The 27,407-nt window shown below is 37.7% G+C and overlaps 1 protein-coding gene across 3 annotated transcripts; it reads left to right on the top strand.

The window, feature by feature from the left end:
* Positions 1-1,013: 1,013 nt before the first annotated feature.
* pak1ip1 (PAK1 interacting protein 1) lies at positions 1,014-23,850 on the top strand. Of its 3 annotated transcripts, none has more exons than XM_068217035.2 (10): positions 1,014-1,273; positions 4,116-4,278; positions 4,399-4,519; positions 8,051-8,125; positions 8,245-8,297; positions 10,103-10,248; positions 11,049-11,146; positions 14,461-14,557; positions 15,955-16,081; positions 16,648-17,594. In XM_068217035.2, the coding sequence occupies exons 1-10, from the start codon at positions 1,175-1,177 to the stop codon at positions 16,716-16,718; spliced, it is 1,050 nt and encodes a 349-aa protein (XP_068073136.1). In that variant the 5' UTR covers positions 1,014-1,174; the 3' UTR covers positions 16,719-17,594.
* Positions 23,851-27,407: the final 3,557 nt, after the last annotated feature.

Raw genomic sequence — 27,407 nt, 5'->3', positions numbered from 1 at the left:
TGGCTGACCTCTGGCATCAATAAGGCATTTGTGCCCACAGAACTGCCGCTCACTGGATATTTCTATTCTTTGTAAACCCTGGAGATGGTTGTGCGTGAAAATCCCAGTAGATCAGCAGTTTCTGAAATACTCAGACCAGACCGTCTGGCACCAACAACCATACCACATTTAAAGTCACTTAAATCAAGAAGAAATTTTTAGACAAGCAAAGCATAATGTCTTGTTTTCAGAAATAATATGACAAAATTAAATAAGTTTTTCCTTAAAAAGGGCAAAATAAATCTTTTGTTAAAAGAAAAACGAGATTATTTTGCTTGTTTTAAGGAAAAAACTCACTTAATATTGGCATATTATTTCTGAAAACAAAAATTTGTTCATATGAGAATCTTTAGATATTTTGTCTTGTTTCTAGTCCAAGTAAGAAAAGCATTTTTTTTTTTTTGCAGTAAAGGTATTTTTGGTTTTCTAAATCTTAGTTAATTATGTACATGTAATTGATGGCAAAATTATTCGCCCTCCTTTGAAGTTTTAATTATTTTTCAAATATTTCTCAAATTACGTTTAACAGAAAGATTTTTTTTTTTGTCTTTGATAGGATGATGTTAAATATTATTTAGTAGTTATTTCTCAAGATATTATTCAGCTTAAAGTGCTATTTAAAGGCTTAACTATGTTATTTAGGCACGCTAGGATAATTAAGCAAATTGAAAAAAGAAATATTTAATCTTATTTTAAATATTTTAATATTTAATATTTAAATAATTAATAAAAAAAGGCTTTCATTACAGTCAAACTTAAAGAAATAAGACTTTCTCCAGAAGAAGACAAACTATTATAGGAACTACAATGAAATATCATTGTTTCTCTGTTAAACAGAAATATCAACAATTTTGATTTTAATTGAACAGGTTTCATCTTTGCCATGATATCTTGTCTGTCTGAAGAGTTCGCTATTGTCATGACTTTTACGGAGACATGAACTTTTATCATGAATTAATCAACTTCCGGTGGGCGTTAAAGGGTAAAACATGTCTGCCTGCACGTTGCTGTGAACATGTGAACCGTATTTTGCGTTCAGCAGACCGTAGTTTTTTATGACTTATTATAATCATCAGGTATAACCGATTCATGAACAGTTCATATTAATGAATGACAGCGCGTCATCGGTAACTGTATGAGCGAGTGTTTTACAGTCATGGGGGATCATATCGAGTTAGTCGCTGGCTGCTATGAGCAGATAGTGTTTGGATATCGAGTGTGCCCTGCTGATGAGGTATTTATACTTTTCTAAACTTTTTTTAGTAGTTCATATATAGAATAATCTTAATATTTAGGCTTCTCTGTATTCGTGTCTTGTACTTTGGCGTTTTTTTAAGTTCTGAGACGCCAAATAGGGGTAATGTTGGTTTTATATTCGCACATTCAGACTTCCACCTTCTTAATATAAGTTAAGATATCATTATGTGCAAATTATACATAGGCAAATCATATTAGCATCCAATAATAACTATCATGTTATTTTTATTTAATTATTTTTTATTTATTTATTAACAATTCTTGAACAATAACAGAAAGGCATCAATACCTTTTAGAATTGCACAAAAAACTGAGATAACAATCAGATTACATACATTCACAATCTTTCTTTCCTCGTTAATAATACAACATAAATAAAATAACAAAAATTAGCAAAAAAAAAATGCTAAAGAAACTTAAGTAGCAGGGAAGTTAAAGTTCTCAAAATATGAAACCAAAATCGTCTAATGAATATAAATGTCTTGCTTTTTGGCTTTTTTATTTCTCATAATGTCTTTAAATACATCACAAAATCTTCTTTAAACACTACTAGTTTTGGGGGAATTAAAAAAAATACATTTATTAATATTACATTTTAATAACAACGTCAAATTATTCGTTATAAATGACTATCAAAGTACAGCATTATTCACAGTGAGGTAAGTAGTGCTAATGTTATTTTGGAGTCAAACATGAGATTTCAGACCAAATATTAAAAGTGTAGTTGATATATAGGTATCAGTATCATGTTGTGCTTAAAACTTCTTTATTCTCGTTTTATTGCTTTATCAGCAGCATTAACTACATTTCTGGCAAAATCTATACTATATAGCATGCAATTATATTGGTTTCTTAATAAACATTCATTGTACAAATTTAAAAACACAAATAACAACAACACTGAACAGAGTCACATACAATATTTTACTTTATTCATTTTTCTTTGGCTTAGTCCCTAATTCATCAGGGATCCAGCATATGTCCAGCGGATGTCTTTCCAGCTTCAACCTAGTTCTGGGAAGCACTCATTCACACTCGTACACTACAGCCAATTTAGTTGCTTCAATTCACCTACAGCGCATGTGTTTGGACTGTGGGGGAAACCCACGTCATCACGGGGAGAACATGCAAACTCCACACAGAAAGGCCAACTGACCCAGCCGGGACTCGAACCAGCAGCCTTCATGCTGTGAGGCGACAGACAGAGCTGATTATTTAGCCACCATGTCATCTTATTTTACATTGATTAACGATAAACATTCAAACGTTTCTATCGAAGACCCCTTTTTAAACACTTCCCTTAAATGAAAATGTTCTCTCATATCATTTTATAATACACATTATATTAAAATGTGTTTTACTGTCAAAATATTTGTTCGCAAGTAACAAATGTTGTGCTCATGACAGTACTCTAATATAATAAAACAATATTAGCCTTTTAAATTTCTACTTCACTGATATATTCAACGCCAAAGTTCAAATGTGTGAATTTCAAACCAACTTTACCTTAATAAGCTTTAGGATATACAGTTGAAGTCAGAATTATTTGCCCCCCTTTGACTTTTCTTCTTCTTTTTTTTACATATTTCCCAAATTATGATAAACAGAGCAAGTAAATTTTCACAGTATGTCTGATAATATTTTTTCTTCTGGAAAAAGTCTAATTTGTTTTATTTCGGCAAGAAATACAAGCAGTTTTTAATTTTTTTAACACCATTTTAAGGTCAAAATTATTAGCCCCTTTAAGCTATATTTTTTTCCAGTAGTCTACAGAGCAAACCACTAATATACAATAACTTGCGTAATTACCCTAACCTGCCTAGTTAACCTAATTAACCTAGTTAAGCCTTTAGATGTCACTTTAAGCTGTATAGAAGTGTCTTGAAAAATATCTAGTCAAATATTATTTACTGTCATCATGGCAAAGATAAAATAAATCAGTTATTAGAAATGAGTTATTAAAACGATTATGTTTAGAAATGTGTTGAACAAATATCTCCGTTAAACAGAAATTGGGGAAAAAAAATAAAGAGGGGGCTAATATTTCTGACTTCAACTGTACATTAACATTTAGCAACTTTTTTCCAAAGTGACTTAAAATAGAGGTGGCATTCAGTGATTCAACAAGAAGAGGCAAGTTATGCAACAAGTGCTGATTTTACAAATTAACTCGTTGTGATTAAAGAATTAAGGGCTGAAGTAAACAGTGGGTAGTGTTTTTCTTTTATTTATGAGATCGAAGGGTTTCTACAGGTGGTTTGTCAAACCCACTCACCTGTGTGAGGCACACTTCGTAAATGCACGCTTCATAAATGCTTTTTTTATTAAAATAGAGTGCCTCACAATATTTGCTTTTTGTTGTTTGATATTTTTGCAGAAAAATATATTGTGATGAATGATATTATTGTCAATTTAAGACCACTTTATGCCACTCATTATACAGTATAAAGCCAGAATGGCAATTTAATATCATCACAATCCAAGTACGCTCTTCAAGCCGTTCAGGGCTTTGTAGGTAGTCAATAAAATTTTTAAATCTGTACGATATTTAATAGGGAGCCAATGCAAGGATGAAAGAACTGGAGTAATATTATCAATATATTGATTATTGTGACAGGCTTATGGAGTGATTGTAAGAAAATCTCTTGTGCCAATATACAAAACTGGTGCAAGTGAAAGATTGTTTTCTACAGGTGGTTTATCAAGCCCACTCACCTGTGCGAGGCACAGTTGTGCAGTTTTTTTGTCAGAGGTGTAGAAGCTGTTATTATGGGGGTTTACTCCAATGCTGTTATTAAGGGTTTTTATGTGTATTTTAGGAGTGGACAATTGAGCCCACCTTCACCCATCATGCACACACAGCATCACTGAACGCAGTCTCATCCAGTAATCAGTTCATCGCCACTGGAAGCAAAGATGAAACCATTCAGCTCTATGATATGTGCAAGAAAACTGAGCATGGGGCTTTGCTGCACCATGATGGTGAGGAGATTTTATGTAAATTATGGTGAAAAAAAAAATCTAATTTGGTTTCCATTTGTGGTCTGCATCGACATTTATACTACTTTATTTAATTTATATTTGTTTCAACTTTCTCGGCAGGTACCATCTCTTGTCTGGAGTTCTATGGGACGTCCCATTTGCTCAGCGGAGGACAAGATGGTCTTATCTGTGTGTGGAGCACCAAAAAATGGGAATGTTTGAAAACCATCCGAGCTCACAAGTAAATAATTTAAATACAAAGCCATATACAGTTATTCAAATGTTGGGTTTTTATTTACGCATTTATAGTTGTTGTTATGATTAAAGAAAAATTAGAGGAAATTAAAGGGATCGTTTACCCACAATTAAAAAAATTGCTTACAAATGACTCCTTAAGTGGTTTAAGAGTTGTTTTTTCTTCTGACGTTTTGAAGAATGCTAGTAACCATTGACATCCATAAGAAAAGCACAGGTTTGAAATATATTTGCAGTGGTAGCCGGATTGAAACACCTTTAACCCACAGCACATACATATAGTTAACTATATGCAACAAACTAAACATAATTAAAATTTTAACACTTTTTGTTTTATACTATCTGTTTTAAAATTTTTCTTTCCAGTGAGTTAAAGGGCACCTAGGTTACCCCTTTTTTCAGATTTAATATAAGTGTTTTGCGTCTCCAGAATGTGTCTGTAAAGTTTCAGCTCAAAACACCCATCAGATTTTACATTATACCTTTTACAAGATTCTATTTTATACATTTTTGCACCAGGGGGCTGTATTGTCGTACTGCGCCTTTAAGGCGAGTCCTCCCTGCCTACCGTTTCTACAGGCCTTAAGGCTGATTTAAGGCTTATGCTACGGCGCTGACGCATAGCCCTTCGCCGTGGCCGTCGGCGTCGCTGACGTGCACCTCTCAAAAAATGTAACTGCACGTCGCAACGACGCGTAATGCAAGCTCTGTGATTGGTCGGCTTGGGAGCGGTGACGAGTCTGGGTGGGACCGAGAGCCGTGTGAATGGTGCGAGCCCGATGGAGCGATTGTTTACAAGTGTGGAGTCCCGTGAAGGAGCTCCGGATGGAAAGTTTTATTCTGTGTTTACCTCATAGTTAAAGTTGTTTTACGTCCGCCAGTTCCTGCCTCAAAATGAGCGAGTTTGAGCCACTTGTACATCCCGGAAGTGTTCAGGAAAACAAAACAGCAGCGAAGAAACTCGACACAGAGGAACATTTACACCTCACTGACAACTAGCGTTTCTGAAGTGTTAATGCAGACCAACAGAGACAGCGCGCAGAAGTATAAATGCACAGCCACGCGCGTTGCATGCGCTGTGGGTTACGCCGGTCACTTGACGCAGAAGTATAAACCAGGCTTTAATCTCCTCCCTCGGCTGCGTCAAACTACAGACAGACTTAAAAGAAGCAGATCTCATGTAGCGTTTGTGACAAATACTGCAGTGAGAACTTTACCAATGAGTATTTGTTGTGCAGTTGCATCGATGAGTCACACACAATGTCATTACAAAGTTCACGCGCGCACACAAACAGATACACACACAGAGACAGACAGAGCGCGCGTTTAGCTTTGCGCTGTTTTTTCACGCATATGTGACAGGATAGAGGTTACTCTCCACTGCTGTATGGACATCTGTTATTTTAATGTACAAAATAAACCTGATTTAACGTCCACAAACCGGGATTGAAGCGTCTTTTATAATTGTTTTGAAATGTGTCTGTGCTGACGAAGTAAAGATGAAGTAAATCGCTGTACTTCATTACACACATGCACTGTTTTAAAACAGTTTAAACATGTGAAACTCACTCATGATCACATTTGATGATGATCCTAGCGAACTGAACAGATCTTTCATTCCCGGTTGCTTTGCGCACGTCTGGTCTTGTTGATATGATTATACACGTGACTACCGGGACATGTCAATGCGCGCAGCTGTCAATCAATTCAGTGGGTGTGGGGGACCGCACTCCTACGTAAAGTTGCGGTCGGTCTGAAAACCGTTCCAATTGGTCCACCGTTTTTATGTTTTTAAATTAAAAAAAATGGACTGGGTGTGTTTATATCACTCCAATAGGATGGTCTTTACACTATATCTACACGTATGTCTGTCCAAACAGCTTGAAAAGTAGATTTTTCACTATAGGTGCCCTTTTAAGTTAAAAAAAAATGAAAAGAATTTATTAACTTCAGTTTAGTAGTTAAAAAAATGAAGAAATCCACTATTTCTCTTTTATGCTAGTCAGGAGCCATGTGCACCCACTAACAGGTAAATCTGCTTCTCTCCAAATTCAGGTTGCTTTATTGCCGTGACATTTTGTACAGTATTGCCCAAGCATTTTAGATGTATAATGTATGTAATATTGATATCATCAAATTAATAAAATGCACAGAAAAAAAGAATAAAAACAGACAATATCTCAAAAAATTATAATAATTTGCCTTATTAAAAAAATCTACAAATTATAATAATTACCAGAAAAATAATTATTATAATTTGTAGATTATTTCAATAAGACAAATGAGTTGATTACCCATTTCTAATGGTGTATACACATTCTGCAGCCACTTTAGGTGTAATTTCGTCCACTCCGAGTAGTTTTTCTTAGTCGGTAGTATAAAGAATTCATTATTTAATGTCTTTCTTGCTCTCTTGCATAACCAAATATCTGACATTTGAGTAGATTTAGAAACCCCGGCCAGACGCCAAAAAGGTGCGGGTCTCTGTGGGTCTGCAGATCACATGAGACTCTGTGTGCGTTGACAGTGCACACACTGAACGAGCAGTGAAATGGGTATGCTCATGGATGTTTGTTTATATCGAGCGGATGTTAAAAAATATTGTAAAAGGATGATAATAATAGTAAAAGAAAAAATGTGTGACTAAATATACTTGGAAGGCTGTTATATATTATTAATAATATTAAGTTACCTCTAAATTTACCAGCTTCAACTAGTTCTTTGTGCAATAGATGTAATTGTGCTGAAGGCGCTTTATTTCACATGTTCTGGACTTGCCTCAACTTAGAGCATTTCTAGAGGTTAATATTTGACACGTTATCTGTGATTCTTCAGCACAAGCTAGATCCAGATCCACAGGTGGCACTGTTTGGGGTTACTTCAGAGGATATACAGCTGCCTTCTTCAAAGAGTAAAATCATTGCTTTTTCGACTTTTTTGGCACGTAGGGCTATTTTGCTCAATTGGAAGGATTCTCATCCACTCATGCTCAGTGGATTAGAGAAATTAAGTCTTGTTTTATTTAGAAAAAAATCAGGTTTTTATTTAGAGGGTCGAGGGGAAATTTTTTTAAGGGCTGGCAACCTTTTATTGATTTTGTGGAAAATCTCAAATAAATTGATTTTGCTGTACATATGATGTGAATGGTTATGTTAGTAAAATTTATTGATTAAATGTTTTTTATTTTAATTTTTTTTATTATTTTTATTTTTATTATTTTTTATTATTAACACTTTTTTTATTTGTTTTTTTTTACTTATTGTTATTATTATTATTATTATTAAAATAATTTCTTTGTATTTGTATTTAAACCTACTTGTCTAATTGTATATTTGTTAATTTTTGGCTAATGTAAGCGATATCCCGCTGTTGGATTGGTATGGGTTTGGGGTTTGTATTGTTGTTTTCTCCCATTTGAAAAACTGAAAATCGATAAAATAATATCTAAACAAAATTTACCAGCTCCAAACGTTTATTTATTCAGTCGAAAAAAAATGACATGTGTTTTATATCTTAGGGGTCAAGTTACTTCTCTGTCTGTACACCCTTCTGGAAAGCTTGCACTCTCTGTCGGAACAGACAAAACTTTGAGGTAATGCTCATGTTTTTACATTAAATACTTTCCTTGTGCTTTGATTGGTGATGGATATCACTGCACTTTGTTTTCATTGGCCTGATAATTTTTAGTGATTTTTATAAATTTTATTGCAGAACATGGAATCTTATCGAAGGACGTTCAGCTTTCATCAAGAATATTAAACAGAGTAAGCAGAAACACAATATTTTGTAATAATCCATGGAGAAAGTAAAATGTCTCATATTAATTAGAATATTGTATAATATAAAAGTACACAACCTGACAAAAGTCTTGTCTCTTTTCCAAGTTTTAGGAAGAAATAATAACTTGACCTCTAGTTGATCATTTGGTATCAGAAGTGGCTCATATGAAAGGCAAAGGCCTCTAGATTACGCTTATTTGACCACAATAAAATATGATCATATCTTGATTTTTAATGATTTCATTAGGACAGTAAGGTCTGACTTTGCTCAGACAAAAGTCTCATCACTTAACAGAAATAATGTCCAGTATAGAATATAAAGTCCTGCTGCAGTGGAGACAGAATGAATAATGTATATGACTCCATCATGAGCTTGGAGGACTGCATCCATACATCTCTGCAATGACTCAAATCACTCATTAATAAAGTCATCTGGAATGACAAAGAAAGCGTTCCTGCAGGACTCCCAGAGTTCATCAAGAGTCTTTGGATTCATCTTCAATGCCTCCTTCTTCATCTTAACCCTAACATGCTCAATAATTTTCATATCTGGTGACTGGGTTGGCCAATCCTAGAGCACCTTGACCTTCTTTGCTTTGAGGAACTTTGATGTGAAGGCTGAAGTATTCAATTCATGTTCATTTATAGAGCTCTTTTTATAATGTAGATCGCGTCAAAGCAGCTTAACATAGTTCTAGTAAAGTCCAGATTTCAGAGTTGAAGTTCAGTTTAGTTTAGTGTGGTTTAAATTTTACTGCTAAAAGTTGAAACTTAAGTCAGCGAAGAAGCACTGCAGGCCAGCGGTGATAGTGGTGAGGAAAAAAAACTTCACCAATTGACAAAGTGAAGGGAAAAGAAACTTCGAGAGAAGGCACAACCATTATTCCTCTGGCCAAACTTCCTGAAGGCACTTTATTTCACATGTTCTGGACTTGCCAAACTTCCTGTGTGGAGCTGCAGGAGAAGCTGGACATCTATCGTGGAGAAGCTGCAGGTGTGAGCAGGGCACCGGCGGGAGGTCAGGCTGGCCCACAGGATCAATGCGGGGACTCATTTGTCACTGTGGTCTTTCAGGGATCAGAGTCATGCACTCTATTCCTCCATGACAACCACAGCATCAGCTCGGGATGTGGCCTGGTCCAGGATTATGGATACCTTGGGATCATATCTTTACATGTCTTGGATCACATCAATGGCAATGCATAGACTGTAGGGACCTCAGGATCAGTATCCCCAGGTGGAAAAGAGAATAAAGAAAATAATTAGCGTAGCTGCTGTTCATAGTGTATTTAAACGAGAACTGCAGTGTTATAAATGAAAATAGCACTTATAGAAACAAACTTTAAAATCATATGAGAGTTTCTAACACAAGTATGAGAAGGAGCGCTATCCTGCTGTAGAATTTGCCCTCTCCTGTGGTTTGTAATGTAATGGGCAGGAAAAATGTCTTGATACCTCAGGCTGTCGATTATGCCATCCACTCTGCACATCTCTCGCACACCACAATACTCAATGTAACCCCAAACCATGATTTTTCCATCACCAAACTTGACTGATTTCTGTGAGAATCTTGGGTCCATGTTGGTTCCAGTAGGTCTTCTGCAGTATTTGTGATGATTGGGATGCAGTTCAACACGATTCATCAGAAAAATCGACCTTTTGCCACTTTTCCAAGTGATCAACTTGAAGTCAAGTTATTATTTGTTGCTCTTACAGCTGGGATAGACGACAAGACTTTTGTCAGGTAGTGTATAAAAGAAAATCATCCAGTGTGTATTAATGCATTGTAGATGCAGAGATCGTCTTGTGGTCACCAGATGGAGACAAATATGCAGTGGTTGTGAATGATAAAGTGGACATTTACACTTTGGATTCTGCCACCATTATTGGAACCATTGCATTCACAAAAAGGATTTCATGTCTGAAGTTTCTGAAGGTGAACACTAATAGTGTCTAAACTGTTACAAGAAAACCTTTAGTTAAAGGGTTTAAATTAAAACATATGTTAGTTTACTCACCCACAGGTCATTTAAGGTGGTGATTTTTATTTATTTTTTACTTCATTAGAACATTAAAGAAGATTTTGAGCTGAATCTTAGTCCTTAGTGATTTATATAATGGCAGTGAATGGTTACCGGTTTTTTAAAATAAAAATAAACTCATACAAACATGTCCAAATCAATAGCCATGGTTTCAGATGACACACTGAGGTCTTGTGAAGCGAAACGATCGGTCCATGTAAGAAACTGAACATTATTTACTGCGTTATTAGCTTTAATCCACAGCCTGGTCACACAGCTCTCGGAACACATGTGAATGTAGTTCGATGTAGTCTAGATTCTTTTGAAGATGGAAAATATAAAGTTCAATTTCTTACACGGACCGATCGTTTCACTTCACAACATCTCAGTGTGTCATCAGGAGCTGTGGCTATTGATTTGGACTTGTTTGTGTGCGTTTTATTTATATTCTAAAGTCCTTTCACCGTTGACAGCCATTATATGGTTCGCTATGAACCATAAAATCTTTAATGTTCTACTGAAGAAAAAGAAGTCTGAAACATCTTGCTTGACATGTGGGTGAGTAAATTAACAGTTAATTAAATATTAATCTTAACTAATGCGTTTACATCTTGACTTTCCTGACTATTCCTATCAGATTTTCCTGTTTGCCTTTATTTTATCAGTGAATTCCTTGGTCTAATTCCAGTGTCTGTTGTTGATTTTTCTCCTCAAGAACTCACTTCTGGCTGTTGGAGGAGACGACGAGAGTGTTCGCATTTATGATGTGACTTCACAAAAGTGTGTCTGTGAGTTTAAAGCACATGAAAACAGGTGAGACCAGCAGCGTTTACGCTTTCATTACATCCAGGGACCTGTTCCATAAACCAAGCTTAGAGAAAAAGTCAGGCTTATTTAGGTAAGTCAGGTTTATTAATGGCGAATTCGGTTTCATAAATCAAACTTACGATAGTTCAAACTCAGTTACTCTGTCAACTTATGCTGGGAAACTGGCCTGGTCCGGTGCAGGTTAACTCTCAGGCTAAGCCGTCAGTTCAAGCTTAATCATATTTATGTTATGTTATATTATATAGTTATTGCTAAAAACAAACTACAACATTTCAACTAAATTTGATATATTTTTTAATCTGTTTTTTTTTTTTTTCTGTTTATTGAAATTTTATTTAATATTTTCCCCCAACATATTATGTTGGGTGTACTAATTTTTTAACTGTGATCAAAGTTAATTATTGGTTTGATTAGTTCCAAATTTTGCTCATATATATATATATATATATATATATATATATATATATATTTATATAAAATTTCTTAAAGAAAATAATATTAAGAAAGCACTGTGTGATATAAAGAAGTAGGCTACACTTCTTAAAGAATGACTTTAAAGGGCCATGAAACCCCCTCGTTTCAGCAGGGTGTTTTCACACCTCTACTTTGGAAAAAGTCAGAAAAGTGGGCATGTCCAGCTCTGTTTAGGGGGGAGTGTCGGAGGAAGAAACGAGGCTTGGTATGGGAGTGTCCATTTGGGCGCGCTGAATTTCAGAGTCAAAACACACACCCACAGCGGACAATGTGACTGTGTTTACATGGACATCTGTAGTCGAATTATTTGCCAAATTATTAAATGGTGGACTTTAACTGCAGTTTGGCTCTTTCATTCAGGGAATTCATTCATGTCCCTCGCGACAAACAAGATATTTGATTCGAGGAACTGCTCTAAGCGTGTATTTTTCATGCAATGTTTGATACCGCACGGCGAATGAGAGAAAAAAAAAAGCGTCAGAAAGCCGCGTGTGTTATTCCGGTCACACAATCTAACACGAGGTTATAGTTTGGTTGTAACTGTTAGTTCAAACTTGTTTACACTCGGTGCAATAGTTTGTTTGATACGAATAAAATACGAACTGAATAAACAAAGAGCACTGGTCGCTCACTTACCAAATCTGTAGAGACAGGACAATCACCAGCAACTAAAGCCGCGTCTTTATTTAGAGGAGACTAACGTTACAAGCGAATCCGGTGCCCGCAAATCCGGCTGTGTCCGCATACGCTGTTAGCAGATACGCTTCGTGGACGAGGAACTGGAATTCCAGAAGGGAACAGAATCGACTGCTACACCGGATCTCAGCGTTAGCAGATCAGAACAGCTCTCAGGTAAACAATAATCCTCCTTAGACACGTAAGTTATTGTTGTCGCGCGTCGCATACACTTAATCCACACGAGTCTGCGCTCTCACAGAGAGAAAATGAAAACGAAACTTAACTGCAGCAAACTATAAAAGCAACACTTCACGCTTGTTTTGCCAACATAACGTGGCGTCTTTGTCGTCTACACTCTGACAGTAATGAATATTAATGAAGTTGCACAATAGAGCGCGCTGATTGGTTTGAACCAAGCCTTACTCATGCATTAATGCAACACACTGTAAGACGTAATAAGACTCACTCTGTCACAGACGCCCAGTCTGCACGCTGGAATACACGCTATTATGTCATGGCCGTGACGCAGCTTCAAAAATTCGTTTCAAACCGGAAGTACAAATTTGCTTGAAATAACGCAAAAACAACCAATTTACACTTTTTAGTGAAATATAGGTGTCCTAATAGTGTTTTTAGCAGTGTGGGACACATATACGACTGTCAACAGCTCAAAAAATGTGTTTTGGTGTTTCGTGACCCTTTAAAGCATCAAACCCTGAGTGGAATAATCGGGAGATGTATCCGGGCCAAGCTGTTGCCTCACTTTAATATAAAGATATTCTCCCGCAGGCTGCAGGAAACGCGTGTCAAAGGGAAAGCAGCAAATTGCAGCGGTTTTAGGGGCAATTTATAAGTCCCGCCACTCTTTGTTGCCATTATTTTAATCTTAATGTGCTGACGTTAAGCACATATTGAATGTTACCGGGAGCCTGCAACGCGTTAAAACTTTTCCTTGCAGGAAACCATTGGCGATAAAGCCTGGTTTATACTTCTGCGTCAAGTGACCGGCGTAACCCACCGCACATGCAACGCGCGTGGCTGTGCATTTATACTTCTGCGCGCTGTCTCTGTTGGTCTGCATTAACACTTCCGAAACACTAGTTGGCAGTGAGGTGTAAATGTTCCTCTGTGTCGAGATTCTTCGCTACTGTTTTGCTTTTCCTGAACACTTCCGGGATGTACAAGTGGCTTAAACTCGCTCATTTTGAGGCAGGAACCGGCGGACGTGCAACAACTTTAACTATGAGGTAAACACAAAACCAAACTTTCCATCCGGAGCTCCTTCACGGGACTCCACACTTGTAAACAATCACTCCATCAGGCTCGCACCATTCACTCGGCTCTCGGCCCCGCCCAGACTCGTCAGTACATTGTGCATCGTCAGTACAGACGTGTAGTTACATTTTTTGAAAGGTGTACGTCAGCGAAGGGCTATGCGTCAGCGCCATAGCATACGCCGGCGTTTGACGCAGAAGTATAAATCAGCCTTAAGCGTGTGTTCTCTCTTCATCAGGTGAGAAAATATGTGACAATTATTTAATGTAACTTAAATAGGCATAAATAATGGCCTATATTTTAAAATCTACAATTTCCTGTCAGCCTTCTCTCTTGCTTTGTTGCGAGCCGTACTGTAGTTTTTAATTATTACATTTAAATTTTGTTTTAACTCAATCAAAGGCGGCTCACTCGCTGTGAACAGCTGTGTCTCAATTCAGTGCTCGTTCATTTCTCGTAGTTGCCATGGTAGCACACAACATATTCGATGCATCTATGCTCGACCTCAGGGTTTCGCGACTGTATTAATTTAACTGAACTTAAATAGTTAGATCAAATGATCTTCAACTTGCTGTTATGCAACCAATTTAAGCGTGGACGTTTAGTTCGGCCTACTGAAGTCAGGTTTTTGCCTTGAATCCCCGCTTTATGACGTTTATGACACAGCCCCCTGGACACAAGGAGTCCCATAATAATCACATGTACAGTTCGCATACGAACAGTAGCTGCTCTTTTTGTTGTTTGACACATTTGACAATCAGATTAAATTATTTTTGTAGCTACCTCTGGAAGGAGTTAAAGGTGGATAAACTAAACATTTCAGACCATATAATTCTAGGTTTTGTTTGAATTATTTAATGTTTTTTTTCCAGAGTAAAAGCCATCGAGAGCTTCATGAAGGATGATTTTTGTGTCCTTGTAACGGCATCAAATGATGGATTCATTAAGTTGTGGAAACTCAATCTTGAGGTATGTTGTTCTCTTTTGCTAAATGCTATAAAGCTAACAACAGTGATTATATGTGCGCATTAATGCAAGATAATCTTAAATTAAATTAAGTATTCTGCAGATTAAAATGTAAACAAAAAAAAGCTCTCCAAAGTATTATAAATTCTAATTGGCTGACAGTATTTTTGGTATTCATCAATCTTCATCTCAACTGGAGAACAATTAATTAATTAAAATTTATATCGTTTCTCTTTCTCAAAAATAAATAGAAAAATTATTAAAGGGCACCTATGGTGAGAAATCTACTTTTCAAGCTGTTTGGACAGATATATGTGTACATATAGTGTATAGACCGTCATATTGGGGTGATTTAAAGGGTCACGAAACACCAAAACACATTTTTTGAGCTGTTGACAGTCGTATATGTGTCCCACACTGCTAAAAACACTATTAGGACACCTATATTTCACTAAAAATGGTAAATTGGTTGTTTTTGCGTTATTTCAAGCAAATTCGTACTTCCGGTTTGAAACTAATTTTTGAAGCTGCGTCACGATAATAGCGTGTATTTCAGACTCTGAAAATCACTCCCACACCATGCCTTTTTTTTTTCTCCGACACTACCCCCTAAACAGAGCTGGACACGCCCACTTTTCTGACTTTTTCCAAAGTAGAGGTGTGAAAACACCCTGCTGAAACGAGGGGGTTTCATGGCCCTTTAAACACACCCAGTCCTTTTCTTTCCAAGTTTAACAACACAAAAACCAATTGGATCGGTTTTCAGACGGACCGCAACTTGACATTGGAGTGCGGTTCCCCCCGCCCACCAATATTGATTGACAGCTGCACATTAACATGTCTCCTTAGTAACGCATATAATCATATCAACAAGACAGGATGTGCGCAAAGCAACCGGGAATAAAAGGTCTGCTCAGTTTGTTCAGTCTGTTTCATTGTTGCAACTCCACAACAAATGCATCAAATACTCATTGCTTAAGTTCTTACTGTAGTATTTCTCCCAAACGTTACATGAGATCTTCTTTCAGAGGCAGCCGAGGGCAGTGATTGAGGCATGCTGTCAGGCACGTGGGAACGGTGGGTGGGGAGGACTACCCTTAAAGGCGCAGTACAAAAAAACAGCAACAAGCTTTTACCAGCTATAAAACAGAAACTTCAGCTATAATAAATACTCTGATGGGTGTTTTGAGCTGAAACTTTACAGACACATTCTGAAGACGCAAAAGACTCATCTTAAATCTGGAAAAAGGGGTAACCTAGGTGGCCTTTAAGACTTTAAAGATATCGCAATAGTTATATGTTATAAAAAGCAACAAATATGATGCACAATCCCTTCATTTTAAGCATAAATATGGTTTTATTTCGAGTGACTAACTTTATACTCTCTTTTCCTGGTACAGTCTATAGAGTCTCCTACATTGCTTGGCCAGCTGAACACCACTGCCAGACTCACCTGCTTGTGTGTTTGGATGCCCGGTGAAACCAAAGAAACAGCAGAACAACCTGCCCAGGCCACAACCTCTGAAGGTTTGCTCACATAATTATTCAGTATGTGTGAATATAGACTTAGAACTATATCACAATATTTTCATAGATTCAACAGGGCACTGGAAATATTCCTCAGAATCTTTGCTCCATATTGACATGATAGCATCACGCAGTTGCTGCAGATTTGTCGGCTGCACATCGATGATTCGAATCTCTCATTCCACCACATCCCTAAGGTGCTCTATTGGATTGAGATATGGTGACTGTGGAAGCCATTTGAGTACAGTAAACTCATTGTCATGTTCAAGAAACCAGTCTGAGATCATTCGCGCTTTGACTTGGCGCGTTATCCTGCTGGAAGTATCAGAAGATGGGTACACTGTGGTCATAAAGGGATGGACATGGTCAGAAACAATACTCAGGTAGGCTGTGGTGTTGACATGATGCTCAATTGGTGCTAATAGACCCAAAGTGTGCCAAGAAAATATCCCCCACACGATCACACCACCACCACCAGCCTGAACCGCTGATACAAGGCAGGATGGATCCATGCTTTCATGTTGTTGATGCTAAATTCTGACCCGACCATCCGAATGTCGCTGCAGAAATCAAGACTCATCAGACCAGGCGACATTTCTCCAGTCTTCTATTGTCCAGTTTTGGTGAGGCTGTGTGAATTGTAGCCTCAGTTTCCTGTTCTTAGCTGCAGGAGTGGCACCTGGTGTGGTCTTCTGCTGCTGGAGCCCATCTGCCTCAAGGTTAGACGTGTTGTGTGTTCAAAGATGCTCTTCTGCAGACCTCGGTTGTAACGAGTGCTTATTTGAGTTACTGTTGCCTTGTATCAGCTGGAGCCAATCTGGCCATTCTCCTCTGACCTCTGGCATCAACAAGGCATTTGTGCCCACAGAACTGCCGCTCACTGAATATTTTCTCTTTTTCAGACCATTCTCTGTAAACCCTAGAGATGGTTGTGCGAGAAAATCCCAGTAGAACAACAGTTTCTGAAATACTCAGACCAGACCGTCTGGCACCAACAACCATGCCAAGTTCAAAGTCACTTTAATCACCTTTCTTCCCCATTCTGATGCTCAGTTTGAACTGCAGCAGATCATCTTGACCATGCCTGCATGCATTGAGTTGCTGCCATGTAATTGGCTGATTAGAAATTTGCATTAACGAGCAGTTAGACAGGTGTACCTATTAAAGTGGCAGATGTGTAGTCTACTCTTTATTTGCCTGTACAATATCAACAAGTAGCTATTTGAGCACACAATAAGAGCATTTAAAGTATCTTGAGTGCTCTGGAGTTAGAGTTAGAGCAGTAACCTTAATTGCATGTTCAAGTTAAAATAGAGTTCAGACACCAGGGCAAACAGTATTAATATCTTTTTTATTTCTTCTGAAAGATGTTTTGGATCCACTTGTGCCTGTCAGAAGTAAAAGAGTGAGGATTCTGGGAGAGGAGGTGATTATGGAGGACGAAAAGGGCTCCAAAACACAAGGAAAAAAGAAGAAAAGGCAAAAGGTTCAATAAATGGTTTTTAAAAAATTATTTGGTGGCATTTTGTTTTTTGCATGTCCTAACCAGAGCATACAGTTTAAAATCTATTATCCTCTTAAACCACAGTTATTAACAAGAGCGATGTTTGTGCACTGTTTTTCTTGTGTATGCATTAATGTCATAGGAACAACAGCAGACCTGTGTGCTGGTTGCTGTTCATTTGGAGTAATTGGCTAATGCATCAAATGGGGTCTGCTAAAATATATATATATTGTGGATTTTAATGAGTTTTCATTTTTTCAGTCTGTGAAAAACTATTTATTTTGCAGGAAAGTCAGCAATGTGCCACAAACTGTTATGTGAAATGTATTTCTTTCTGAATTGTGATGTGAAAGGGGTTGTTCCAAACATAATTATAAAGAAAATAAGTAAAAACTTGATTGGAGAAGGGAAAACTTTTAAAGAACTGCAGCAAATTACTCATCTAAAATGCCTGAAAGTGGCTACAAAACCCCAAAACATGCAGAATACAAGGAACTAAAGTTATAATAAATTCAAGGGTAGCCGAATGGCAAAGATTCTGCCAAACATAAACTCCACATAGATAAAATATAATCTAAAATAAATCTAAAATGAATGACTAGTACTGTCAGAAGATGTTTGATGGAAGCTCAGTTGTTGGTAAGATTGGTTTATCAGATGTTTAAAACTACACGTACCAAATTTTAGCCTGTTAATGGTTGTGCAAACTTTTTTATCATGATTCATACTGTAATTAATCAGGCTGAATACTTCAAAATGCTTGAAGAGATTGTTTCTCTGAGCTGGAGGAAATGACTCTTTAAGGAGTGTTTCAACATGCCAAAGAGTAGTAATTTAACTATTTTGTTTCAGGCGTAAAGGATCATGGTAGTTGAATGTCCAGTCAATCCCCTGAACTTAAACATATTGAAAACTTTTGAGATTCACATGAATGTGGGAAAGCTTCATTACTGTGCGTTCACACCGAAGACGGTGAGGGCATCAAAGGTTGCTCTGGCCGCCCTGGCGACAACGCTGTCTGCCTTTAGCTCCGGCGGCGAGAGCGTCAAAAGTCGCTGCAGTGATTTCATATTTAAAGGAGCCGTTGCAGCATATCGTATCAGTTACATTCCCGCTTAAACAAGCTATCTATTGTGAAAATGTTGCACACTTTTCATCAAATTCAACTAACTACAGAAGATCTAGTTGCATGTGGTGTGGCTTTGCTCCACTCAATATTCTGAAGCAGCAATACTGTTATGTATTGTTGCATGAGATTCCTGGTTTTTAAAGAAAAACTAAAAAACCTATATAACATTACTGCACATCAGTATCTTGTGTACCAGTAAAAAAACATCGCAAATAATTGGAAATCCGACGACCAAAATAATCAAACCCTTGAGAACAACTGTGGTTGGAACCAAAGTTAACAGTGACCGTTCTCTGGACTCCTCTCAAACGGTGGACTTCTACATTCAGATTGCTTGCCGCCAAATCGCGTCATTATCATAAAGTTGACTTGATTTAACGCTTGACGCACCATGCTGCTAATCGCTGCGGGCTCCCATTGAAAATGAATGACTTCACGCTACTTTGACGCTCTTGCCGCTTTCGGTGTGAACAAACAGTTACGGGCTAAAATACAATTATCAAATGCTACACAAATGCGCAGCAGTTATCAAATCAAAGTCTTTGGAAATGTTAGTCAAGAAGTTTACAATTTATTTTGAAAAAGGTTTTCAATCGTGGTTACTGTTTTAAGCTAGTTCTTGCTAGCTCGTTCTGACGAGCAAAGAGCCAGCTTAAACCAGTTGCCATTTTCACAGCTGTTTGGTGTTTTGATTTTCTTCCGCAGCAGTATGGAAGTTGAGAAGTGGAGATCGGTCGTTGCTAGATCGGATATGGTTGCGGCTGGAAGCTAATGAAAATTATTTATATTATTTATTAAATTTCCCATTTATTGTATTTTATTAACGTCTACCCTGAACCCAACCATCACAACACTGTAAAAACAGTAGTTGTACAGAGTAGTATTTATGTTATCTATTAAATTACCCAATATTTTTTAGCGCCTACCCCCATGTTAACCCTAAACCCAACTGTCACAGTACTGTAAAAATATGAATGATCAATATAGTGTCATTAGAAAAATGCTGCTATATTAATGTGCATATCGCATTTCCGGCCAGCCACATATCTGATCTAGACTTTACCAGGTTACTAGTGGGTAGTACAGCAAATTAAAATACAATTATAAATATGAAAACAAAACAAAAAACACTGCCAGAATACTTGATAAGGAGCATAGAATCACCAAGAGGTGACACTTTAGTGCGATTTGGGAAACGGCCATTTTGGAAGGAAAATTCCAATAGAATAACAGCATATTCATTCATCATTCATTTTCTTTTCGGCTTAGTCCCTTTATTAATCCAGGGTTTGCCACAGCGGAATGAACCAGCAACTTATCCAGCACATGTTTTACGCAGCGGATGCCCTTCTAGCTGCAACTCATCTCTGAGAAACATCCATACACACTCATACAAACAATTAAGCCTATACCCAATTCACCTGTAGCACATGTCTTTGGACTGTGGGGGAAACCGGAGCACCCCGAAAGAAACCCACTCGAACGCGGGGAGAACACGCAAACTCCACACAGAAACGCCAACTGACCCAGCCAAAGCTCGAACCAGCAACCTTCTTGTTTTGAGGCAACAGCACTACCTACTGCGCCACTGCGTCGCCCTACAACAGCACATTATATTTTATATTTCTGTGGGATTGTTACAATACAATCTTTTACTATTCCTGCCTTACCTCTGTGTCTGAGTTCTTAATGTTGTCGTATCGTTTCTCTCTTTGGAGGAATTTAGACTTTTGAGCATCTGGACCATTGATGAACAACTTACAATACATTTGTGTGTGGTGGGTTACACCCAGGGGCGGACTGGCCATCAGGCAATCCTGGCAAATTCCAGATGGGCCAGACCATTTTTTTAAATGTGGGCCGGTCAGCTATTTTTTTAAATATATTTTTTTCATATGTATTGTTTTTACATTTAGGCAGCTTTTATCTCTTGCAAGATGTGAATATGATGATGATGATAATAGTAAGAATTATGATAAATGTTCAGCATTGGCCCAATCGGCAACGACCGGCTGGTTTCGAGATGGGCCGACCCAATCTGAGGTTACACAGATGTAATCGAAATCTGGCAAGATTGTCCAACACGCAGTAAGTGCAACACAAGCTAGTTGTCAGAGATTGACCATAAAAAGGGAAAGGCAGTCAAGTCAGACATTGCCAAATACATAAAAATAACTGAACTAGTCTTGAAAGGGGGCAGTACAGTGGCGCAGTGGGTAGCACTGTCACCTCACAGCATGAAGGTCACTGGTTCGAGCCTCAGCTGGGTCAGTTGGTGTTTCTGTGTAGAGTTTGCATGTTCGCGTGGGTTTCCTTCAGGTTTCATTCACATGTCCAAAACACGCTATAGCTGAATTGGGTAATGGGTTGCAGCTTTGAGAGCATCCGCTGTGTAAAACAGTATAAATTGACGATTCCTAGATTAATAAAGGGACTGAGCCGAAAAGAAAATGAATGACATGATTGCATATATAAATGGGTTGCTTTTGTTTCAGTCACATACATTAAAAGTTTTAAATATCTCTTTAATATGGTACAGCTTACATAATTTTACCATCTGTACACTAATATAAGTAGTGAATGTGCATGTCCGTGGGTGGGGCTGTGTCGGTGGGGTAATGTGGGCTGGTGTGGCTGCAGTGCCAGGGCTGATTTTTAGTCCCAGTGCGCCCCTGGTTACATCTGTTTCATCTGAGTTTTCTAAACATGCAAAGACATTCGAAGACAAAGATAATGTGAAATTGGTTTTATTTTCTATTGAAATAATTAGTTTTATGTTTTTGTCATCTGGAACTCTGTGTCCTTTATATTTATGTACAGTTTCGCTCCATAAACACAGCAATGTTGCCATTTTGTCGACACAAATGAAATCATATTTGTGAGGACATATTTGCCCACGTTGACCTCCTCAATAATCCATCTTTTCCTGTAACTGCTGTCATTCATATTTAAGTCAGGTTATAGATGAGCGTTGTGAGACTAAATTTCCACAGAGAGCGATTAAATAGCCCTTGTTGCTCTTAATTGTCTTATTTTTATAGTAATTGATGATACAACTGAAGAAAGCCGGTAGTCATTAAAGATGCTGCTACTTTTAATGGAGGAACTCGCTGAGTACTGTTATTTTCAGAAAGCCTGACTCTTCATCTGTTGTTTGCTAGATTGAAGTTCTATGAAGGCCAATTAAATGGCTATGACTGTACATCCCTTTTGAAAACACAAGTATAAGGTTTTAAAGCATGGCTGCTGGTTTAAGATGTGTTTTTTTTGCTGGTCATGACCAGGGTAAAGCAGTTCACAACCAGCAAGACCAAGCGGTCATGATTCTAAACCTACCAAATCAGCATGGATAGCTGTCATTTTTAAAAATCTGATTATAAACTACATAAAAAGTTTAAGACAAACTGAGGTTGGATAAGGAAGTATTAATAGAAACAGCCTTTCTGTCTTGGACATGTTTGGACTTGCTTATTTTTAATCTAAAAAACTTGTCACTACTCTCTGCCAATAAATGAATCACAAAAAATCCAATGAAGGAAAAAAGTCACTTACATCTTGGATGACATGTGGGTGAGTAAATTAACAATGAATATTCATATTAGGGTGAACTACCTCTTTAATATTAAGTAATGTGTTTACATCTTGACTTTCTTTATTAATCCGTACAGATTTGCTGCTAAGTATTTTACGTTTTGGCAGTTTAGTGGCTAATTCGTACGAATTCGTACGAGTTCAGTCGTAAGAAAATGTACGATTTTAAAAAGGAGGCGTGGCACCTAACCCCACCCCTAAACCCAACCGTCATTGGGTGATACGCAAATCGTACTAAAATGTACGAATTAGATCGTACGAATTTGTACGAATTAGCCACTAAATGAAAAAGTTAAGAATTGCTGTGAGATTGTGTTGGTTTGTCAGATGTTTAGGTGTCATTGCGGTTTCTGTTCTTGTTGTTTTTTTCTCTTCAAGAACTCACTTCTGGCTGTTGGAGGAGACGACAAGAGTGTTCGCATTTATGGTGTGACTTCACAAAAGTGTGTCTAAGCTATGTTTCCATCCAAAAATGCGAATAAACTTTATGCGCAAAACTCGATTATCGCATAAAAGTTGTGCGAATGAAGCATCGTTTCCATCCAATGAGTCAAAGCGAACAAAATCGTCCCTTCCTGATTAACTGGCGCCAAATATCAACAGTAAAAACTGCATTTGCTGCAGTAGGAGAAGCTGCATCAATCTTTTCTAAATGAATGCGCCTCAGAAGACAATCCTGACAAGCAGTGAGCATGCAGTGGCGTTTGAAGGTGTCAGACGCGGAGCACAGGCGCTCTTGATTCTGGAGGTCTTTAATAATATAACTAGAACCTAAAGTTTATTGATAACTTTGATGTTGGCTTGAGAAAGCCAACGTGACTGCGCAAGGACTGGGAATGGCAGTTGGCAGGAAGCATGGCGGCGGTTGCTAAGTGGTTGCTAGGCAGTTGCTAAAACAATTATGGTATTGTTAGGTGGTTGCTAAGCATTTGCTAAATGGCAATGCTCGTGTACATGTTTGATCAAATGCTAATACTTAGTAGGCATTTCTAGCATATGTTATTGCATTTAGATAATCATTCATAGCATGTAGCTAATCGTTATTAGCACTTGGCTTCCATTATCATTGTTACCATGCATAGTGCACAGGAAGTCCCATTTGCTCAAACAAGCCAATGCCCAGGTCCCTACGATGTTCTGATGTAGAGATATTGCTATTTTTAAATGGTTGCTAGGTTATACTGTTTTATTGCTATGGGGACATTTGACAGGTTAGTGATGATGCATCAAAGCTTCTTGGCAATATGAGTGATCTAAACCAACCCCTATGTTTCTATGACAGTCTTAATATGTGTCAAAAACTGGACTTGAACATTATGTATTCCTGGTGTTGGGTTGTGGCTGGAAGGGCATTCGCTGTGTAAAACAAATGCTGGATAAGTTGGTGGTTCATTCCGTTGTGGCGACCCCTGATTAATAAAGGGACTAAGGGAATGAACATTATGTAAAAATGGCTTGCCGTATTTGTTTGAAAATACAACGCTTAATAAGTGTGAAAGTGATACATGCAAAAATGGCTTGCCATATCAGTAAAAAATATGGAGTTTAAGTAAAAAATGGCTTGCCATATTTTGAGAAAAATAATGCTTAAAAATTATTTATTGGAAAACTACAAGTCTGATAAACCTTAAAGATATAGCAACAAAATCTAACGCATCTAAATACAGCTTTTGGCCAAATTTAGGGCTTGTATAATTTTTTTATATGCTCGGATTATAAAAATTTAAAATTTAACATTTTTTATTAAAAAAAACGATAAGTCTTATAGGCATGAGGAGATATAGCAACAATCTTTAATGTAGAAGGCACATTTTGACCACATTTGGGCCTTGTGGCATGAACGGCCTAGGAGGAGATACGTTTGTTTTCAAGGACAGAGTTGTATAACAGTATGTTGGCTTTCTCAAGCCAACATAATAACATTAATGCTGAAATGGTAAGGTGTTTTATAATGACCAAAACAACATTTCAGATGTTTTATAATGTGCTCAGCCTGACGTTTTATCCATTCACACACATTTTAAGCATCACATGATCTCTTTTAACAAAATCACATGACCTTTTTTAATGCGCATGCTGGTAAAAGTGTTTCCATCGCAGTTTATGCACATCTTTTCTTATCAAATAAAAAGTTTATCCTACCCAGTTAGGCACGTAAGTTTTTTATGCGCATTTTCAAAATTTATGTGCGTCATGACGTTTCCATCAACTGTTTTTTATGCACATTTTCAAAATGAACTAAATCATAAATCAATTATTTAAAAAATATATATGTTGATATGTTTTGCATAGGTCCTGATAATATATGGGAGTTGTATCTCCCAGGATATGTTGACAGTTTAGGGTATAACAAAAGGACCAAGTCATTATTTATTTCACTATGAATTTAAGAAAGTCAAATTTGGAGGAATAATGTAGTGTAGTTTTGGCTATACAACAATTACTCCCTTGCTGAGAGTAACTAATTTTGATTCCCAGCACAACATATTTGTAATTTTTGTGGGTGTGCTGAGTGAAATTCTCTTTTGGATAGTTATATACATTCTAATGTTGCTGCAAAATGCACTATTCAATTAATTAAAAATGTTAAATTTGTTTACGTATTGACATGCACTCATATTGACCTTAACCTAACTAAAAAATGCTTGAGTTTCATGTTTTCTAATGTTTTAAACACTTATTTAACATACCTCTCCATTGTGTCGCGTTTGGTTTGGTATGATGCTAAAGTTCTGGAGGTTTATAATAAGGCTGTTCTGCCTCCCCCTACTGGACGCATCAGGAACAACAAACAGGAACAAACTGCTTGGGCCGTAAAACTGCTTGGGCCGTAGATCTGCCTGGGTCCAAGTCTGCAGTCTCCTCCTCCTCGACACCAGTGAAAATCGATTAGGTTTGAATGCGGAAAAACGTCACAAAACATGCTGACGATAAACGCAAACGAAAAGCATCCCGGTGTGTACGAGCCTCAAGCAAAGAGCATAGAAACACCAAGAGGCGACACTCTAGTGCAATTTGGGAGACAGCCACTAGATGGCGCAGTGGCCATTTTGGAATAAAATCTCCAATAGAACAACAGCATATTATAAGTCTGTAAAATAAACTGTTAAAAGTGCTGATGATTGTGATAGTAAGTGTTTATTGTCGTCTTTGAGGTTGTATCTCAGCTTTAATGAGCTTTTTAAATAAATAAAAAAACAAAGCAGCTGCTTGCCATCATGACAGCAATAAGATCCAATGGACAACCGATCGCTAAATTTCACTCCAAAATGGTGGACCCCGGGGCTGTTGCTGGGCGCTGCTGTTGCAATGGAACATTCTATTGAATTTTGCCTCTTGGTCATTCTAAGCTCTTTGCCTCAAGTGTGCTGCAGTTTTAAATGTAAACATTAAAAGCTCTCCAAAGTATTATGGATTCTGATTGACAGTGTTTTTAGTATTCATCAACTGGAGAACAATGATTTAATTACAATTATGTTGTTCCTCTGTACCATTCTTTGTTTCAACAAGACAACTCAAACGCACATGTAATCAAAAAACTTGGTCTAAAGCAAAAAGAATTGAGGAAATTGAGGCCCCGTTTACACTAATGCGTTTTAGTTTGAAAACGCATAAGTTTTGCTACGGTTACGCCATCCGTCCACACTACGCCGGAGTTCTCGAGCGCCGAAAACGGAGCGTTTCGAAAACGCTGGAGAGGCCGTTTTCATTCTGAAACGCAGCTGCTCCGTCTCAGTGTGGATGATGGAAAACGGAGACATTTGAAAACGGAGGCGGGGCTGCAGACGTTCGCCTCTCTGATTGGGGCTTTTCCTGAATATTAAGTAGCCTAACACGCACAGTTCAGTCCTGCATCTTCTCCGTGTAAGTTAAAACTTCGCAAGTTTGATCAAGGCCGCAGTCTCTTCTTCTCAGTTTAATATGGAAAACAGACTATACCGAGGACACGGGTAAATCTTCAAAGGGAACAGTGTACTTTATAACTTCATTCACATCACCCTGGCTACGTTGTTTTACTTTCTCAACAATAAAATGTAAACATGATATAAGGAACTGCCTATTTTCATTTTAATATTAACAACTAAACAGACAGCAAAAATGTTGAGGCGCCGTGCTGCAAATATGAGCGTCATCTTCACTGTGTGCATATTTATAACAAAACGGAGCCTACAACAACTGCCTCCTTTCAATTTCAGTGAAAATACGAAACACAGCCTCTCTTTTGCTGAATATCAGTTTTAATCGATAATGGCCATTATAAAAGTATAACATACAATAAGTTTATACATTATAGGAAATAAAGGCAAGCGATCAGTCAATATACAGAATGTACGTGCTTACATTAATCATTAACTTATCTTTGCGCTTAGCCAAAACACGTTACCTGAGAACAAGTAATAGATTCCAATGTCCAATGAATATGTCGTTAAATAAAGACAACAAGATGAAAGAAATATTCCGTTTAATAAATATAGTGAGGTTAGATCCAGCGGGAGATGCTTGATGAGAAGTCCGACTAGCACAGCTCTCATCTGGGTAGATTGGCTACAGCGCTTGCCTGAGAGTGTGTTTGTGGTCACGTGATGTGCGTTTTCAGCATTTTGGTGTGGACGGAGAGCAGTTCAGAAACGCTGGGTGAAACGCGAGTGTGGACGCGGATCGTTTTCATTCTAAAACGCCGTTTTAAAACTAAAACGCACTAGTGTAAACGGGGCCTGAGTGACCAACTCAGGGTGCTTTCACACCTACGGTTTTGTTTGGGAACCTGTCTCGTTTGCCCAGTTAGCGCGGTTCGTTTGGCATATGTGAAACCACCAATCGCTCTCGGATCCGCGCCAAATCATTCGCTCCGAGATCGCTTGAATGAGGTGCAACTCTGGAGCGGATCGATTGCTGTGAGAAAGCGATCCGATCCATGTTTTATGGATATGTAATGGATATGTAGAGAGTTTACTCACACGTGACTTGTTTTTAGCTCTTTTGGTTCGATTAGAAACTTTGCAGTGTGAAAGCGAACCACTCCAAGAGCAAAGAGCAACAATGTAACATTTGTAATCTCTGTTTCGGAACAACTGAATCGATTCACAGGTGTGAAAGCACCC

Source organism: Danio rerio, chromosome 24 (genome assembly GCF_049306965.1).
Source record: "Danio rerio strain Tuebingen ecotype United States chromosome 24, GRCz12tu, whole genome shotgun sequence".
Lineage (NCBI taxonomy): Eukaryota > Metazoa > Chordata > Actinopteri > Cypriniformes > Danionidae > Danio > Danio rerio.
Note: the sequence above shows the minus strand (reverse complement) of the source record. Positions and strands in the feature narration are given on the sequence as shown.

Excerpts from the sequence above, each read along its gene's own strand:
- pak1ip1 (XM_068217035.2), top strand. The coding sequence starts at position 1,175 with ATGAGCGAGTGTTTTACAGTCATGGGGGATCATATCGAGTTAGTCGCT. Across the intron at positions 8,126-8,244 it reads GGAACAGACAAAACTTTGAG|AACATGGAATCTTATCGAAG; the intron begins GTAATGCTCATG and ends ATTTTATTGCAG. Across the intron at positions 11,147-14,460 it reads TTTAAAGCACATGAAAACAG|AGTAAAAGCCATCGAGAGCT; the intron begins GTGAGACCAGCA and ends TTTTTTTTCCAG.